The sequence below is a fragment of the Ochotona curzoniae genome, unplaced genomic scaffold (assembly GCF_017591425.1).
Source record: "Ochotona curzoniae isolate NIBS_2020 unplaced genomic scaffold, NIBS_Ocur_1.0 contig_2210, whole genome shotgun sequence".
Lineage (NCBI taxonomy): Eukaryota > Metazoa > Chordata > Mammalia > Lagomorpha > Ochotonidae > Ochotona > Ochotona curzoniae.
In genome coordinates, this window is record NW_024465369.1 from 25,301,989 (window position 1) to 25,321,535 (window position 19,547).

Consider the following 19,547-nt stretch of genomic DNA (forward strand, 5'->3'; position numbering starts at 1 on the left):
GGTTCACTGCCCAAGTGACCATAACAACCAGAGCTGAGCTGATCCCAAGCTAGGAGCCAGGAGCTTCCTCCAGTTCTTCTACGTGGGTGCAGGGCCCCAAGGTTTTGGGCCATCCTCAACTGCTTTCCCAAGTCACAAGCAGTGAGCTGGATGGAAAGTGGAGCAGGCAGAATACAAACCAGTGCCTACATGGGATCCCAGTGCATGCAAGGCGAGGACTTTAGCCACAATGCTACTGCGCAGGGCCCTGATTTAATCTTCTTTCTCATGTTTTAATTTTCCCTGTATTTCTGCACCTGCTTATTTTGTTTCCTTTTTTTTTTCCTTTTTGTATTTTCTTTTTGTGTAATTATACTTTCTGATACCAGTAACTGCCGTATTCACACACAACCTGAGAATTCTGTTGCTAAGTAATTTCCAACGTTTCTTCCCCACATTCCACTGTTCTCATTGGATGGTTGTTATGGTGCCTCTTATAATGAGTAGCTCAATTCTTACCATAATTAAGATGGCTGAATTAAAATGCAGGTCCTCTCTTTCTCCCATATAGCCTAGTTGCACAAATATTTGTATTTAATTGAATACAGATTCACCATTCAACAAAACTACTTCCTAATTATATTCTTTATGCAATCCATTTGGAGTTTTGCCTTACTTACCAAACAATTATGTGGATTTAGTCTAACTATAGATTGTTAAATATGGGCAACGTTGGAAGTGTAAGTTCTTGAATTTCTCTCTCTCTTTTTTTAATGTGTTTTATATTTTCTACATTCCGTTGAAAACTCTCCCTCTGACTGTCTCTGTGACCTGGGAGGCTGAAGCTCACAGACTTCATGGATGAGTTGCTTTTCATAGGATTTCTGATCAGCTTCAATCAATGTAACTCCTGGTAGGAGACTAGAGGTGGGGGCAAGAGAGGGGTTGTGGCATTCACCCCTTCACCTCCCTTCACCTGGATCTTCATGTGTCTGTCTACTAGGGGGTAGACGTTGGAAGCTCTGTTTGTGGAACAATTCCAGGTTTCAGTAACTGCATTTTGCTTGAATCTTCAGCCTAAAGAAGGAATGGAAGCTCCTTGCAGCTGAGTGTGGGATGCTCTATATTCCACCTGTATCAACAGCTTTGTAAACAGTGACTTGATTGAAGTCCCTCAAACATTGTGTCTGAGTGTGCTGCCAGCTTTTCATTTTTCATAGTGTAGTTGTAGCAATTGAACTTTGTGATTAAAGGGAAAGGTAAGATGAGTAACCGAGATCAGCCAAGATGAGTGGAGCCTGGGTGGTGCACATACTGGACTTGTTGCACCCACATCCATTGTACCTGGCATTGTCACTGCTCAGAAGTCCTCATTTGTTGTGGTACACAGTATAATTCCTTTCCTTAGGAACCTTAAAAGGAAGTGTATAAGTTTTTTATTTGTTTTACATTTTATTTCCAGTTCTATATTTGGATAACTCAAGCTGTTAGCAGTTGATGGCTTCGTTCTCAGATTTTAAGTAACTTTAAAAGCTCTAAAAATAGGACTTCATTCATTCAAAACTAGATGAATGCTATAACTTGTCATTTTCCAAATATGAAAAATGTCAGAATAATTTGCTTTAGAAAAAACTTGCAACTATATTTTCTTATATAAAATTGTAATCCAATTTATTACTACCTCTTTTCCTTCCTAAGATGTGATTGGTCCTACTTACTTCTAAAGTTTGTGATGAAAATAAAATGCAATAATGTGAAAAGTATCATGTATTACACATAAATATGCAATTTAAGATTTTTGTAACCAGATCTTATTCCCAATTGATGTTTTAAATAAAGGAAGGGCCAGTTTTATTTCACTCATACAGAAAACACTTTAAGGTTTGTATGGACGTGACCTAATAGTAGCTCTTAGCCAGTCTATAATTTTTTCAGGGAGAAGCCACTTTTATATTTTTGATTAAGCTATTCCTCATTGTTTTTGGAAAGGACTACTCCAGTTTGCCTAATCTCATTCATGAGTAAGTTACTAGTCAGGGTGCTAAGTGCCAGAAAAATCAACTTATTTATACCTTTTTAGAAAATCTATTTCTTGAGTGTATTATAGTTATCCTCATAGATTCTAAGCATAGAGCCTGAATTTAAAATGCATAATGGATATTTCTGAGTTCTGCCTAGAATATGTCACTTTACTGAGGTTACAAATCGGTGTGCTGCATTCATTGTAAGTCTCATTGTAACTCATTGTAACTCTCTGTAAATCTGCTTTTCAAATAACCGCCCCCCCCCAGGCCCACCTAAAAAAAAAGATCCCAGAATGATAGATTGGCTAATCCTGCTCAAATCAAGTATTCTCTTTGTCATTTCTTATTTTTTTCCTGTTAAAATTTTTCTTCGTTCTGAACTATTCATTTAGTTATGTAAGTAATTTTTACACTATTTCAAAGATTGTTGTGGAGGTTGTCAGAGAAGGAGATGAATTGTTAAACTGACTACATTTGCAGCAATTCTCTCTGCACTCTAACCTCGGCTTTGCTACTGTGCATGCAGCCATTGGTGCGCGAGATACAACTCTCCACCTCAGTGGAGCTAAATATTGAGTAGTACAGTGGCAATAATAAAAGTATATGCCTTATAGGATTGTTTTGAGGAGTAACAACTCATAGTATATTCTGTCTATTATTAAGTATTCATTGTCAAGCTGTATTTTTATAGAATAATAAAGTATTTTCTAAAAATAGGAATATATGATTTAAATGTTATATGTTGCATGTTCATGAAATGAGTTCTTTCATTGGATACTAACTGCATCATGAGGCTGATTACCATTGCTAGTGATTTATAAATCTCTGGTTTTCCTTAATGTTTTACACTGGGAAATTTGTAACTTGAAGTACCAGCCATAAGGACAGAGATGCTAATGAATGTGTTTGCAAAATACTTTGTTTCTTGTGGGTAGCTGTTATCTCATAAAAGAATGCACTGTCCGGAACGATAAAGGACCCAGTTTGACCTATTTGCAAGCTAGCAACTAACTTGCCACAGTTTCACAGAATTTGGCAGAGACATGAGATTCCTGAATTAGAGACAAAGGATTTCCTTGTTCTAAGTATAATAGACAGCATGAGGTTCGTGCTATTACAGATTTCCCTTGCTCCAAAGCCCCATTGGGTGAACTGGAGCTATCAGAAAGATGTTGTGCCTGTAGTGGGTTTGTTATCAAGCTCCATATCTAGGAAGTGCCAGTGTTAAAAAGGACTCCTGGTAAACTTATTCGAAAGGCATCCCAGAAAGAAATGCCATCTTTGAAATTAGATGTACAGAAATCCTAGAATTTTATGGAAACCTGATTCTCAATATACATAATACATCGTTTAGCCTATTTTAAAACTTTTATTTATTTATTTGCTTGTTTTCAAGTGAAAGAGCACTGGAGTATCCCCATGCCAAAAATAGGTTTCCAGGATCCAGAAATTCAATCCAGAAGTACCACCTGGATGTAGGGATCAAATCATTTGAATCTTTATGACTACAGCTCAAGAAGCTGGGATCAGGAGCCAGAGGTGGGAATAGAACCCAGGCACTCTGTCGTGTGCACATCACCACTGGTATTTTAATGGCTGGATCAAATGTCCATCCCAGGATATTTTGATGAAAAGAAGATGTGTAAAAATTCTGACCACAGATTTGGATTATAAATGTAAGCACTCTATGCTTTGTAAGGATTTCTTTGAATATACAGTCGGCTAGTTGGAATATAGATTTGTAACAGTGATACCTTGTTATTTGGTGCCTTGGTGAGTCATACATATTCAAACAGGTCTTCCTATCAAGTAAGTTTTACCACTCCCTCTATTTACTTAAAACCATTTAGCTTTTTTTTTTATTACAATATTTGTTACTGTGTGAGAGGAACTAACAGTTTCTCAAGAGTAGCCTGCACATTAGCAACCTTCCTTTCCCTCCCTCTTCCTGGCAGATTTGTTTCACAAGGTCTAACACGCTTCTCCTCTGCCTTGTAGTGGAGAAATAGTTACCTCCGCAGGTTGACGTTCTCTTCTGGCAATGAATACTTTCTCAATAGTATATTTTTAATGAAACATTATCTTTTGTGTTATTTCAGAGATTATTTTAAGCGATCTCCTAATCTTCTTATTGTTTTTAAATTGAAACAACACTATCTTGTAGTCAGAGCCACAACGTATATTTGAATTCTAGAGAAAAGCAAGCTTGTTTATTGCTTTCACTTAGTAAACCAAAGTCATTGTTCATTGAGCTTTTAACCAACTGATAAAAAACAAAAGTTGTTTATCTCTGTATATATGATTAGGAGGCTTAAGAGTTTGCTCAAAAATCTGGTCACCACGTAATAACACAGGAAATCTTGCATATTATTACATGCATGTCCTATAAAATACAAGAGAATTATTTATTCCAAAAAAAAAAAACCCTTCAAATTGTACTGCAAACAACGAACTTAAATGTCTTAAACGTAGGCATTAAGTGGGTCTTAGTACTGAAGCTAATGCTGGATGTACAGGTTTGATGCTGGTTAAGAAAGTTTTTTTCTCATGTTAACGCTACAGATCACAAGTTACTTGACAGCTTTTGAAATTCACACATGCATACTTGAAGTAGCTCAAAAAAGTAGGGAGCAGGTTAAAAGGTGTCATCCATGAACGGATTTTAGATTGCTGTAGAGAAAAGACATGAGGAATTTATGGCCTTAAGACAACATTCTCAGAGGGGTGGAAAGTTACAGGGTGGAAAAGGGCATTACGGATAGGGGCGAGAACTTGAGAGAACCAATAAGCGCAGAGCAAGGGTGGGCTGTGCTGGAAGGGCGGTATGTCAGCCAATTAGAAACTAAGAGGGAGGTGCTGGACTCCGTGAGGGGCGGGCTGGAAGCACTGCTTCCCCCGGTCACGGGGCTGGAGCTGCTGTCAGCCTCACCTGCGCCTCACCTGCGCCTCACCTGCGCCTGCACCTGCGCCTGCACCTGAGCCTTTCAGGAGGGCGGAATACGACCCTTAGGCTGACGTTGCTTGGCTCGTCATGGCTTACCCGGGATACGGAGGAGGGGTGAGTCCTGGCCACTTCGCCACTGTCTCCGCCTTCGCGGGGTCCGGTGTCCTTGCGGGCGGTACCAGTCGGTGGAGTCCACCCTCGACCCCCCACGTTCTTTGCCTGTGTCGGGTACAAGGCAGTACTGGCACTGCGAGCGCAGCTTGGAGCTGCGGGCAAACATGGGGCGACCCTGTGAAACTGAGAGTGATGTTTGTTTTCAGAAATTTCTTTCCTGAAATGAAGGAGCAGCGCACCCTTTTCTTCTTCCGGTAATCTTTCGTGGTACTCCCCCACTGCACACGTTTTGCAAGAGATCTTGTTTTTAAATGTTTTGGTCACTTCCTGTTCATTAAGTTGCTTATGAGCACAGTTAAGACACACACTGTATCCTTTACACATAAGGCAAGGGCACTCTGTTTTTCTAGTTTTTCTCGTCCTCCCTCCCCTGTTTTTCTTCTTGTGCCACATTTCTTTATGCCACATTAACTCTGAGACTTAGAAGTTGGCATTGCATTCTGAAATCGAAACTTTTCAATATTTGATCTTTAAAGTGATGTGTGGGTAGAAGACAACACATTCTTTTTTTTTTGGTTTCTTTTAAGATAAAACAAATTATGCTTTATTAATTTTAGTATAACGACGTTGGCAAGTGGGGGATGTCTCAAGTACTTGGGTCCCTTCTATCCACGTGGGAGTTCTGGATTGAGATCTACCCTCTGGCTTTGGCTGGCCCGGTTCTTGATGTTGCAGACATTTGGGGAGTGAATCAGTAAATGGAACTTCTCTCTTGCTTGTTCGCTCACTCTTTCTATTTCTTCCACAAATAAATTGTACAGGTTGAACTATGCATGCAAGAAATAGGATTTAAAAATGAGTTTAAAGGTGAATAGAAAGCATATAAATGGTATAAAGGGAATCTTGTCATGTCTTTCAAAAATGAATAGTAGCAAGAATAGTAGCACCAGATCATTTAATGTGTAGATAACAAAAATACTTTCTAAACAGTAATGTCAGTTTTTACTTGTATATATCAAAACAGGTAATGGGTTGGGATTTGCATTCTTTGCATCTAAACTTACCATGAAAACCTTATCTTTCAACATAAAATATGGGAATACCCTAGTATGGGAAGGGAAATAAAACATTTAGAGAACATTGAGGGTGGCAGGGGACATAAAGAAAATTATATATAATTTCCTTGTACTCATGAGTTAGAAGTGTTACTCAGAAATGCCAGAAAAGAATAAGAAAGAACATTTGATTAATTTCTCACTTGTTTGTTTCAGCCTATTATGACTTCATACAGCTTATATGTGTAGAATTCTCCAGGATTACAAATTTTATGGCTTAATTTTTAGCTAATCTTTACAGAGTGGACAAGCAGTTTGAACAATTCTGGAAAGAAAATTAAGGACTGAAAGTAACGAGGGCCTTCCGGGAGCTGGTACTGTGAGACACTGGGTTAAGCCCCTGATTGAGAGTCCAACATTGCATATCACACCGGTTCCAGCTCTGGAGTCTTGCTTCCCATGCAAAACTCCCATCAAAGAAATGGAGTTCAGGCTCCTGGCTCTGCTTCCATTCCACCATATGAATCTGCCCTTCCTGCCCTAAAGTGACTAATTTTGGGAGAGTTCATACTGCAAATAGTAGGAAAGGAGGAAAAGGTTATTCAAAAGGATAGATTCTTCATATATTATTGCTTTTCTGAGTCTGGATACAAAATGAGCTTGTTTATTCAAGAAACAAATGGAGATAGTATTTGAACAATAGTCTTTTGAGTCATTGTGTGTGTTAGCTTTCCATCAGTATGCTTATATTTAATCTGGCTTCTTGTTAAAAAAAAAAAGTTTTTCAGCTTTTCTCTTTGTGTCAAATTTCAGGTGAGTAAGGTCTCCAAGTCCTTAGAGGTCTTGGAGCTGAAGTTCATTGTTACTATTGGAAATGTTGCTAATCCTTTTACCTCTGACTTAGATTTATTCACAAATATGACCTGCAAGTTGGTCGCTATTAGTAATCTTAAGGTGATGATACTATTTTATGAAACAAGAATGTTACAAGTTTTCCTAAAGTTAGTTTTCATGATTTTTATAATCTTGTTACATTTTATCTGTAATTTCAAATATTTTGGCATGTAAAGCATTTGTTTACATAAATATATGTGTTTACACTTACTTAAGAAACAACTTTCAATTTCCATTTGTGGTTATATTCCCCTGTTCTGTGTTGGTTTCTGAAATTTACCTGTCCTTTCATGATTAATCTCTTTCTATTTTTTTTTTTTTTTTAGATTTTTTTAATTGGAAAATCAGATATACAGAGAGCAGGAAAGAGAAAGAGAGGAAGAGCTGCCCGCTGATTCACTCCTTAAGTGGCCACAATGGCCAGAGCTGGGCTGATCCGAAGCCAGAAGCCAGGACCTTCCTCCAGGTCTCCCACGCAGGAGCAGAGTCCCAAGGCTTTGTGCTGTCCTTAACTCTTTTCCCAGGCCACAAGCAGGGAACTGGCTGGGAAGCAAGGTCGCTGGGACATGAACCAGCACCCATATGGGATCCTGGCACATACAGGGCGAGGATTTAGCCACTATGCTACTGCACCAGGCTCTGATCAATCTCTTTTCCAAAGATTGTTTTAGGGTTTTACTTCTGTGTATCTGTTGTATGTTTTCTGTATACTTTCTTGTACATAACAACTTCATAAGCCAGTTTTCTTTACCTTCTTTAGTATATTTCCTAGGGTTCCAGTGTTTTCTCCATTCCATTGTCTTTAAGATATCTCATTAGTTCCTTAATAGGTACTATTTTTTCAAACTCTGCTACTTGTATTTCCTGTCTTTTACCTTCTGAAAATCTCTGCTCATTCTTCAAGGAAGCAGGACAAAATGATTTTTATTAAAAATGGAATAAAAAATAATTTTGATATTTTTCTCTGCTTTACTCCCGGAAATTCACTGTAAAGTTTCTAAGTTATTGCAAATGAATAATCCCTTCATATCTCTTTGCCTCTTTCTTTCCATAAATAAAAATAGATCAATTAAAATGTATACTGTGTTTCAAAGTGAATTAAAAAAATAAACCATAGCTACAGGATATGACTAGTAATTCTGCGGCTTCCGAGGTCATGTGTCTTGATTTGTACATATGGTCTACTTGTTGCTAGCTGCTTGATCTGAGTCCATGGATACTTTTTGAAATTTAAGGTCTTTAAATTGTACAAATGAATATAACATTGTACTCTCATATCTCACCAAGTTGCAAAAATCAAATGCCATGATTGAAAAGAAGTACTTAGCATAGTACTTGGGATATAAAGAGATTGTTGTTGAATTTGCACTTTATCCTTTTGTTATCATCTTTTTTAAAAATAGTTTCTGAAGAGTACAGTATTTTAGCTCTATATAATTTCCCATAATTAGATCAAAGTTTCAGTGTAGTTACTATATATTCCGATATTCCGAGGCTATCTTGGGGTATGTTTGTCAATTTTATGTTTTCCCTTTCTGCTTATTTTAGTGATGGTGATAATAAATACATTATAAAATTATGACATAATCAGTCTGTTACATTAATTCTCAGACATTAAGGATATTTGTTTTTAACACCTATTTTGATGAGCTATATAACATGTTAATGAATAATGACTTGAAATGCATGACATTTAGGATGCTGCAGTAAAGCTTTTTGAGAGTTAAGTTTAGAAAATTTTGGCAACCACTTCTATATTAGCTTTTCATTGGGCTTATAAGTAAATATTTTAATTTAACATTAGTAAATAGTGAGGAATATTTGCAGTAATAATCTTCTCTTTTTTCACTCTTTTAGTTTGGAAATTTTGGTGGCCAGATGCCAATGCCAGGGACAGACCCATACATGTTACCTGGGGTATATTCTGGGTCCCCGGCATATTCAGACAGCTATTCTTCAGCTGGGGACCCCATGTGGAATTACTTCACTGCTGTTGCTGGACAGGTGGGTACTAAACTTGTTACATATTAACTTTTTTAAATGGTTGCTACTTAAAAGAAATCACAACTATTTAACTTGCTGGTATATAGAATTTATATATTAAGCTTATTCAGACAAATTTTCTTTCTGGGATAGGAGGGAATTCATAATTATTTCATTTAAACAAGTATTATAACACATTGTTCATTTGACAAAGGAAAAGATGGGTTGTTTTTCATAGTAAAAGAATCTGATTTTTCCATGCCTACTGCACTTCTCTTGCTGAAATTTTTCTGTAAGTGCTTTCTCTTGCTAGCAATTACAGATATTGCAAAATTACATATTATAATATTTTCTTCCTCATTATTTTCTTTTTCTAAACTCTTTGTTTTCTTCCACTGCGTTTGATATTTGGAAACATTATACTCCCTTTGAGTGATTGAGAATACCAAGCTAAGAATGAATACCTTAAATACACTTTTGTAACAGACAAGTAGTATATTGGAAATTTGAAGAAAGCTAACAGATGTTATGAAAAACTGTGCATACTCAAGGAACAATATTTTAACTTGGCATCAGTACCATTAAAAATTAGTTAAAACAAGTATGTCAGACAGTATGATGCAAAATCATTTTAAAATGTCACACATTTATTCATGTTGAGCATTATATTTACCCAAATGAAGTTATATCATCTGAATTTTTAATATAAGATAAAGAAGATATTATATCAGTGGCCTGGTATGGAGTCAGAGTAATGGCAAGTATGTAATAAAAAGTGTAAAAAGCTGATTTTACTGTGACTGTTAAGAAGAATGAGACTGGCAATTCAGATGTGTGATTTTTGTGAGTTTTTATTGCTGTGGTCAGTGAACATTTTTTTCTCTTTTACTCTATGTAGTTTTAATTTTATAATTTAGTTTTTGTCAAATACCAAATGAGGTGAAATATGAGTATGTGTTATATGAATTTGTGTCACTTGTATTTGGCATAAAATGAATGTGGAGTAAATATTCAAACCTGGAAATAGTACAATATCATAAGGTGTCGGCTTTTTTCTGAATTGATAAGTAATGAAATATTAATTCAGTGCAGTTTGTAAATATTTTTCCTTATTTTGTCACTTGCTGAAATGATTATAACATATTTCTGATAGCCTGTCTTTGAGAATAATTATTACATCATGGTAAAATCTATACCAATATAAATGAGTCATAATAAAATAATACAATTATAGCTGTACAATGCTAAACCACATTTCGTTGTGATTATATATACTTGCCAAATCTAGATGTTACAGCTCAATAACTTTATTGTCTCCTTATGTAATCGACACATGATAGACAATAGGTGTGTTAAGGTGCTGCCAGTGAAACACAGCACATTGTCTTATAGTAAACATTTTATATACGTAAGAGTGTGCTCTAATGATTGAAAACATAGTATAAAGGCAGGCATTGTGGTGTAGCCCGTTAAACCATTGCCTGTAGTGCTGGCTTCCTATATGGGTGCTGGTTCAAGTCCTGGTTGCTCCACTTCTGATCCAGCTCCCTGGGGATGTACCTGGGAAAGCAGCAGAGGGTGGCACAAGTAACGTGGGATCCTGTACCTATGTGGGAACCTGGAAGAAGAACTCTCGCTTTTGGTCTCTCCTTTGTTGTCTTTATTACTCTATAATAAATAACAATTCTTTTTTAAAGGGTAGCATTGTAAACATACAAAATATTTCCATAGTCACTTATTATCAGATATTTTGTGTTGCATGTCATTCCAATGGTGATCCCATCAGAAAGTGATGTGTGACTTAGTTTTGTGTTTTAGTCCAGCTTTCAATGTTTTCAGCTATGTAAAAATGATAGCCTCAGAAAGCAGTCAGCAGTGTATTATATTGCGCTATGTATTGACTCACCTTCTTTCTTCAATGGGGAGCCGTATTCCGCTTGTATTCCACTGTCATGTGAAGTCTCAAAAGCGCATTGCTCCCCCGCAGCCTATTTCCTCTTCCTTCCTTCTTGGTTTGTGCTCCTGCACAATGTGCCAAATATACTATAGGGTTGGGATTTTCTGTATATAATTTAGCTTTGTATGTATTTTAAAAGTAGGAACTATTCCAGAAGCAATAGAAACAATTATAGGGCTTTGAAATATTTAGAAAAGCATATGTTTTCTCACAATTGGTTTTCTGTAGGTGCCAAAGAAGTCTCCCTAACTCAGACCACTTGACCTGATCATTAAGTGTTGTATTGCTGAATGACTCAAATCCAGAGTAGCCTAAAGACAATGAGATACTTGCCATGGGTACAAACATTAAGTGCTTTAGACATCACAATATGGAATGCTTTAAGCTTTTAGGGTCATGTATCATGGTGGAATGGATTAAGCTGCTGTTTGGAATATGCATATCCTATGTTAGAAGGCTGATTAGATTCTCAGCTTCTGCTTCTGATCCAGCTTTCTGGAGTGCATGCTGAGAGTCATATGTGCTGGCTCCAGTGGCTGCATCTCTGTCATCAATGTGGGAGCCATGGAGGGAGTTGTGGGCTTCTAGCTTGGGCCTACCTTAGATCAGGCTGTTGCAGGTGTTTGGGGGAGTGAACCAGTGAATAAAAGGTAGAATTCTCTCTTTCTCTTCTTCTTTTCCTCCTCCTTTCTCTGTCTCCTTCTTGCTCTTTTGCTTCCTTTTCTGTTCTTTTTCTCTTCCCTCTTCTATCTACCCACTTTAACTCTGTTGATCTGCCTGGTGAATAAATAAACATTTGTGAAGGTTAGATTTGAAAATCAAATTAGTACAAAAATCATTAATGAAAAGCTGAAAGTTTTAACACAGACAGGATATGACCCTGTGCTTGCACCACTTGCCTCATCGTTCTCATCTGCATATCAGGCCTGTGTAAAACTATAAAGCCTATTTGAATTCTGTAATAATGTTGTATTTGTGAGATATTTACAATTTGAGCCAGTTCACATGCACTAGTCTGCTTGTGTTTAGAAGGTAAACCCAAGTATTTAGTAGAGCAATTTAGACTGAAGGAAAAAATTTTGTATTTTAGTGACTTGTTGGTGGTAGTCAACAAAAAGTGTTCCTTTCCACTGAAGCTTCAATATGAAGTTTCCTTTTGCATGTGTCCTTCCGTTAACTGGGCATAAACAAAAATGCTTTTGAGCATTTGTGCCAGAATTTCAGATTTTTTTTGCAACTTTTAAATAGAAGTATAGTGTGAAATATTTTGAAGTAATATATAACAGAATGTTTAAGTCATTTTTCAGGACTAGTGCACATTTTTCTTTATATTATGTCCTGTAATATTTCTTAGGAGCCAGTAGTTATCTTTGGATTTTTGTAGCTGATAATAATGCTTTGAAACATTCGTGTTTCTTGATGTCTTCAATGGTCAAATACCATTCTAATGCATTTTTAAAAAAGAATTATTTATTTTTGTTGGAAAGTCAGATATATAGAGAGGAAGAGAGCCAGAGAGGAAGATCTTCCATCCTCTGATTCACTCCCCAAGTGGATGCAATGGCCAGACCTCAGCCAGTCCGAAGCCAGGAACCCAGAGTCTCTTCCGGGTCTCCCACATGCGTGTATGGTCCCAAGGCTTTTGGGCCATCCTCAGTGCCTTCCCAGGCCACAAGTATGGAGAGGGACGGGAAGTGGGGCTGCCGAGATTAGAACCGGTGCCTATATGGAATCCTGGCGCATGCAAGGTGAGGACTTTAGCCACTAAGTTACCACACTGGGCCCTCTAATACATTTTTTATAAAATTATTCATTACGTATATGTTTGGTCTTAAACAGGATGGCGAAGTGGATGCTGAAGAACTTCAGAGATGTTTGACACAATCTGGAATTAGTGGAACTTACTCCCGTGAGTTGTTTTGCCCCTCCTATTAAAATTAGAATAGGAAGCTCATTCATTTTTAACATTTTTTGTTTCTATACTTACAATATTTTAAAAAAATACATTTATACATGCCCTTGGTTTGGATAAGCTTGTTATGAATTATACATTCCCATCTTGCCAGTATTATCATTTTTTGTGGGATACCGCTTCCAGTTTTTCTGTTGTTGATTCTGTTGAAATTTGTTTCCCTATTTTTACCTTTAGAGATGTTCATGATTGATAACTGACATCATGCTGTGTAAGATGAGGATTTAACTCTCAACCTTAACTCACCCATCCCCTGTACTTCATAGAAGAATGCATCCTTTCCTGCCCATAGTCACACAGCAGTTTTGGTTGGCTGAGCAGTATTCATCTTTTCTAAAATTACTCTTATTTTATCCATCCATATTTAAATGGCCTTCATGATGTGTCATGAGATTCTAATAAATTTTCATTTGTATTTTCATTTTTCCAAAAGTGAATGTTTGCCAGGCTTTTCACCTTTCTCCTCATCGAGCTTTCCAACATGTTAGATTTTTATGCCTGGCTCTCATAGTAGCTTTCCTTCATCATCATCCTGCAGCTCCCTTTTGCTTCTCTCTTGATTCCGTTATTCTGAAGCATATCTTTAACACTATATCATATCCTTTATGGATATTTCAATAGGCAACTCTGGATGATGGGGCTTATCAAACAGCTGAAGTTCCATCTTCATATCTAAAAATTATCAGTTGCATATTAATATCCTCAAATAGTTAATTATTTTATTAGATTGATCATATTTTCAGTTTTATGAAGAGCTAAAGAAGACATATAATGAATCCTCTCCAATCATCAACTCCACATCTCAGATTGAACTGATTTGAACTGAAACAGAAATTTGGGGGGTTCTGAAAAGGAAAAGCAAGTTGGCTGTATGCACAATACTGTACTGAATCCATGCGATTTTAGGCCTCTGCATGAGGCACTCACTGCACCTTCTGCCCTCTCATAGATTCTCTGACTTCAGGACTCATGGTCTAAACATCGTTTACCTCTCATGTCATTTGTGTTCTCTTTGTTTAGGTCTATAATGGTTGTGTTTCCTGAAAAGTTCAGTAAAACAACTATTTACGTATATTCCCTCTTTTGATTAATATAAGGAGAAATGATTCCATGCATTCCATAGACACCGCTTTCAGATGACAGACACACTTCTCACTCTTCTGCTTCTCTCCTACCCATACTCCTAACTCTCTTCCCCCTCTTCGACAGTATTTATACAGCCCTAGTTTTAATCCACAGGCTAACATTGCCACTAGTTATAATATTCCACAAATAAAAAGTAAAAATACCATGAAATTGCATTTCTACTGGAGTATAAACATTGGCTAAAAATGACAATCTGATCCAAAAGCTATTTCAGTACATTTTTGTACTGGCACTTACCAGAGAACCCATATATGTGTTGTTTTCAGATTTGGCTTATTTTGCTAAGCATAATGGCTTCTAGTAGCATCTATTTTGTTGCAAAAGACACAGTTTCATTCTTTTTATGGCTGTACAGTATTCCATAGTGTGTGTGTGTGTGTGTGTGTGTGTGTGTATGCCATAATTTCTTTATCCAGTTACCTATTGATGGACATCTGGGTTGATTCCAGATGTTAATTATTGTAAATTTAGCTGCAATAAATATGGATTTATCAATAATGCTCTCCTATGCTGATTTAATTTCATTTGGGTAGGTTCCCAGAAGTGGGATGATTGGGTCATACAGTACACCTATTTTCAAATCTCTGAGGAATCTCCATATTGTCTTCCATATGATTTTCCAAGCTTACATTCTTACCAACAGTGACTTAGGGTACCTTTGTCTGCACACCCTTAGGTGCATTTATTGCTTTTATGATTTTTGTATGATTAAGTACCTTCTTTGTAAGAGTGTTTGGGAGATACATGTCTGAGACCTTGTGTATCTAAAAATGCTTTCATTGTGCCTCCACAACTGTTTGTCCAGGTTACAATTCTAGATGATGGATTATCTTCACAGAGGATTTTAAAGGTGTTGTTCCATTGTTTCCTGCTTTCATTGTTGGTTTTTCTTTGTTTTACATCTCATGAAAGTTTGTTAGCTGTGATGACTGGATGTTTTTGACAATTTGTAACTATTTGTTTTTAAAATAGAGATCATCATGATTTTACATTTGGGGTTTAATTAGTTGAGCAAATTCCAAATTAAATGTGTATTTCATTGATTTTCACAGCCTTCAGTTTGGAAACATGCAGAATTATGATTGCCATGTTGGATGTATCCTTACATAAAAAAATAGAGTACTAGAATATTAACTTAACCTTCTGGATAGTAAATAAACTCTATTACAAATGCTTATAGTAAACTATATTTTAGGACTATTTGAATTCCAGACTTTTACTTTTTTTACAGAAGCTTACTCATATAATGAGTTTAGCTAATTCTACAGAAGCATTCTTAATATTTAGTTCATGATTGGAAATTTGGGATCAGGTAGATTCTCTTATCTATCAAAAGTTTATTTTTGTTAATAAAAATATCAGAGAGATTACACCGGAAAAATGGGATTTAATGAATTCAAGGAACTTTGGGCGGCTCTTAACGCATGGAAGGAGAACTTCATGACCATTGATCAAGACCGAAGTGGCACAGTGGAACATCATGAGTTGACTCAATCCATTGCCATTATGGGTAAGAATATTAACATTCTTTGCAACCTATACAGGTTTTCTGGGTACATTGATCAAAAGAATCTGAACTATTTTCATTTGCTAAGTAACCTAGGAATATTTTTTAACAGCTCTTCCCTCATTTGATTTCAAGGTGATAGACAGACTTTGACTGCAGACCTTACCAAAGGAATTTTCATAGTAATCATCTTTCAGAAGTCAATATGCAATATATTTTTGTGTTCTGAATTTCTTCTGAGTAAATTTATGTCTGTAATTGTTAGTGCTCACCAATGATATTTTTTGGCTAATGTGCTAAGATCTCTAATTTGGAATAAAGGCTTATTTCAATTGTTCATAAACGTTTGTATCATAATCTCAGTTTGCAATAGATTTTTCTTTCTTTTTTATATATGGCAGAACACATAATGTATATCAAAATACCCCAACGTGGGAAGATAGCACTTTAAAATGAAATGGTGTACTAGAAAAAGCATTTTCAAGAAGATGAGTCTGAGTAGATTCAAAGCACGCTAGATCCCAAGTCAAAGACCACCCCCCGCCCCACCGCAACCCAGGGTTTACTTAGAAGCAGCAAACCAGTGCAATTCACTAAACAGATATAAAGATAATCTGGAAAAGTAGTACTTTAAAAACATTTATTAGCATTGAATTGTTAACTTATTTTTAAACAATGAAGTGATGCATTTATGAAGTAGGTTGTTGATTGACTTCTTAGAGGTCTTTGGAGAAAGACAGGTTAAAACAGGAGGAAGGTTCAGATGAAATAAAATTTAAAATTTAAAGGTTCTGGGGGGGAGCTTCTGCAATGACATTGCAAAAAAGGGGCTTGGGTAGAAAGAGGAGCTGTAACACTTGTGCAGTCTTCAGTTGTTTATGTCATTACCAGGAAACTGGATTGGAAGTGGAATAGCATGGGCATAAATCAGCACCTACATGGGATGCTGGCATCAAAGATGGTGGCTTTAGTTGATATGTCACAACATAGGCTCCTGTATCAATACTCTTAAAGCAGATGGAGAATCTGGTGTTGTGGTCCAATGGGTTTAGCTGCCCCATGTTCAATACCCTTCTGTTCCAGTTCTGATCCAGCTGTCTTCCACTTCACCTGGGAATGCAGTAAAGAATGCCCTAAATACTTGATTCCATGAGAATCGAATTGATTTCCGAGCTCCTGCTTGGCCTGGCCACACCCTGGATGTTGTGGCAACTTGAGCAGTGAACCAAAGGATGGAAGAGTTCTTTCTCTTTGTACATGTTTCTCCTTCATTGGTACTCTGCTTTTTGGAAGAATTTTTTTTTAAGTGGAGGGGAGCATTTGAACTTTCATGCCTTTTTCCCCCTCTGAACCATAAAAAGTCACAGAATCAAAATATTAATACATGAAAAACCTAAGCAGTTCTCTCTAGACACCATTTGAATTATTTTAAATATATAAAAATAATTATTTAAGTTCAAAAACTTTGAGTTTTATTCATAGCTGGAATTATTTGCATAATAATAAAGCCTCGATTTGATCATTTTTAATAATGAAGACCCAATTGTCACAGAAAATGTGTATTATGACAGAGTATGCATCGATTTCTAAGTTTTTTGGTATCAAAGAAAACTTATCTTCAGTTTCTTTTTTTTCTACAGACTTTTTGGTATGTTCCTGTATAAATATATTTTACTTCTAACATATATTTTATTGAAATGAATTTTAATTTTAATTTTATTTAATTCATTTTCCAACTTTATTAATATAGTGTTGCAGTCTTCTAATGGTATTTGGCTTTGAAGACTTTAATTTGTTAATTTCTTTTGTTAGGTTATAGGTTGAGTCCTCAAACAATAAATACTATTGTTAAACGCTACAGCAAGAATGGCAGGATTTTCTTTGATGATTATGTTGCTTGTTGTGTGAAGCTCCGAGCCTTGACAGGTATTCAACATTTAAATGTTGGCACAATACAACGTGGCCATTTTTGCACCACATTTTTCATTTTCTTCAGCAAATATATAATAATGTAGTTCTCCCCTGTAGTTTCTGTTTAGGCTAATCAGAATTTTAAGGCTTTAAAATTTAGGTATATAGCCTAGTTTTGGAAATTTTTTCTTCATGTTTAAGTTGCCTGGGGTGGTAAATCACTTAAAATTAAATTGGACAGGATATCAAATTTTTGAAATTAAGATTTGAAATGGTAGGGGCTGGTTTTGTGTATAATAGGCAATGTCTCTGTCTGCAATGCTGACATCCCATTTGGATAGAGGTTTGAGACACTTATGTGATGAATCCTTGCTTGTGGCCTGGGAAAACAGCAGATGGTGGCTCAGGTCCTTGGGCTTCTGCAACCACGTGGGAGACCTGGAAGAACCCCTGACTCCTTGCTTTGGATTGGATCAGCGCTGGTTATTGTGGCCATTTGGGGAATGAATCAGTGGGTGGATGATATCTTTGTGTCTCCTCACTGTAACTGCCTTGCAAACAAAAATAAAATCAGTCTTTAAAAATGATTTAAAATAGGTTGACATTATAGTGATACAAACCATGATAATGTGACAATATTTTTTTTGTTTGAAGAATTTTTTAGGAGAAGAGATCATCTACAGCAAGGGTTTGTGAATTTCATGTATGATGATGTGAGTATCCTGCTTAAGACTTGGGGTTTCTACTGTGACATTGGTGTGTTCTTAGATGTAAAAAATAAAATTAAGTAACCCAAAGTACCAATACTGGAAATGACATTTTATGCATATTAATTTTCTGTATTTTTCAGTTTAATGTAAACAGAAGAGTCAATATTAATACATTTGATACATATACCATTTGGCTTTAGTTAAATCAGAATGTTCTTTTAAGTTTTATAGCAAGGTTTTAGAGGTTCTTCTGTCAAGTAATTTTTAAGCATTAAAAGCACCAATTTTATTTTTTGTAAAGCGTAGTGTACTTGTGGTGATCTTTTTTTCTAAGGGAGATAAAACATTTAATGTGTGACATATAAAAATGTGTATTTCTCATCTGTTACATAATGTTTATTTATGTTGGGTAATAAAGGAACAACATTATGGTGCTAGTAGGTAATGGCTCAAATTTTTCTTGAGAAACAACTTTCACAGAATATATTTAATCAGAACCAAATAAAAGTGATTTAATTCTTGCCACATGCTAATCTTACTTATGTCTCAGTTTTTGCAGGGTACTATGGCAATATGAATGGCTAAAATCAAAAGTTGAAGAAACACTGTGAATTCTTTTGCTTTGAAGAAATTAACTGAATTGCTTTGAATTAGAGCTTTGAGGATTTTGCTTGTTCCTGTTGTTAACTATCTTCCCATATTATTTGTTTTTACTTTAGCTCAGAATTCAAAACAGTAAGAGATTTTTTAAAAATTTGGGATATTGTTGTTTTTGGAAATATAACACTTTGCAAATACCTGTGTACTGTTATAAAATATTAATATGTGCTCAATCAATATAAATATTTCTTAGCCTTCATTATTACTAACGAAAGCCTATAAAATCTATTTATATGCTATATTATTAAAACTGCCAAATAATAAATGCCTAGGGAAGACTTTACTTATACTTATCTGAAAGTTATAAATTATACTTTGAATTTTGTTTGAAGTCATTAGTATTTGAGGTTCAACTTGAAAGTCAAGCCTGGATTTTGTATCATCATTGCCATGGACTTTGTTCCTTGGTGACTTAGTCAGGTGATAGAATCTTATGTGTATTTGCTTTGGGAAAGAAAATTACAGTTCCTAAAAGTCTCCTACTTTATAGTGAAATAAGACAGCAGAGGCATTGTTTCTCCTTTTTATTTTTTGAGGTTTGTGTATTATAATGCATTTTATTTTCTGTGAAAGCAAAACTTGAACATGTTTTTTTTCTCTGCAGTCTGCTTCAGTAGTGAAGATGTTGATAAAAAATGACATTTTTCCTTATTTTAGATTTTTTAAATTAAATTTATTGATGAAGTGTCAA

General features: G+C 35.9%; 1 protein-coding gene and 1 long non-coding RNA gene across 3 annotated transcripts; one reads left to right on the plus strand and one right to left on the minus strand.

The window, feature by feature from the left end:
• Window positions 1–1,073: 1,073 nt before the first annotated feature.
• Window positions 1,074–5,271, minus strand: LOC121150631. The gene is made up of 2 exons (XR_005883006.1): window positions 5,044–5,271; window positions 1,074–1,391 (listed from the first exon to the last, which is right to left on the minus strand). It is a non-coding gene; the product is annotated as an uncharacterized LOC121150631 (long non-coding RNA).
• GCA (grancalcin) lies at window positions 4,901–19,547 on the plus strand. Of its 2 annotated transcripts, XM_040971654.1 has the most exons (8): window positions 4,901–5,061; window positions 8,868–9,014; window positions 12,790–12,859; window positions 15,121–15,164; window positions 15,431–15,578; window positions 17,388–17,501; window positions 18,141–18,199; window positions 18,747–19,547. In XM_040971654.1, exons 1-8 carry the CDS (start codon window positions 5,035–5,037, stop codon window positions 18,771–18,773), a joined length of 636 nt encoding a protein of 211 aa, XP_040827588.1. In that variant the 5' UTR covers window positions 4,901–5,034; the 3' UTR covers window positions 18,774–19,547. The 2 variants fall into 2 exon arrangements, with proteins under 2 accessions (XP_040827588.1, XP_040827589.1); XM_040971655.1 differs by lacking the exon at window positions 17,388–17,501.

Excerpts from the sequence above, each read along its gene's own strand:
- GCA (XM_040971654.1), top strand. The coding sequence starts at position 5,035 with ATGGCTTACCCGGGATACGGAGGAGGG. Across the intron at positions 5,062-8,867 it reads ACCCGGGATACGGAGGAGGG|TTTGGAAATTTTGGTGGCCA; the intron begins GTGAGTCCTGGC and ends TCACTCTTTTAG. Across the intron at positions 12,860-15,120 it reads AATTAGTGGAACTTACTCCC|CCTTCAGTTTGGAAACATGC; the intron begins GTGAGTTGTTTT and ends TGATTTTCACAG.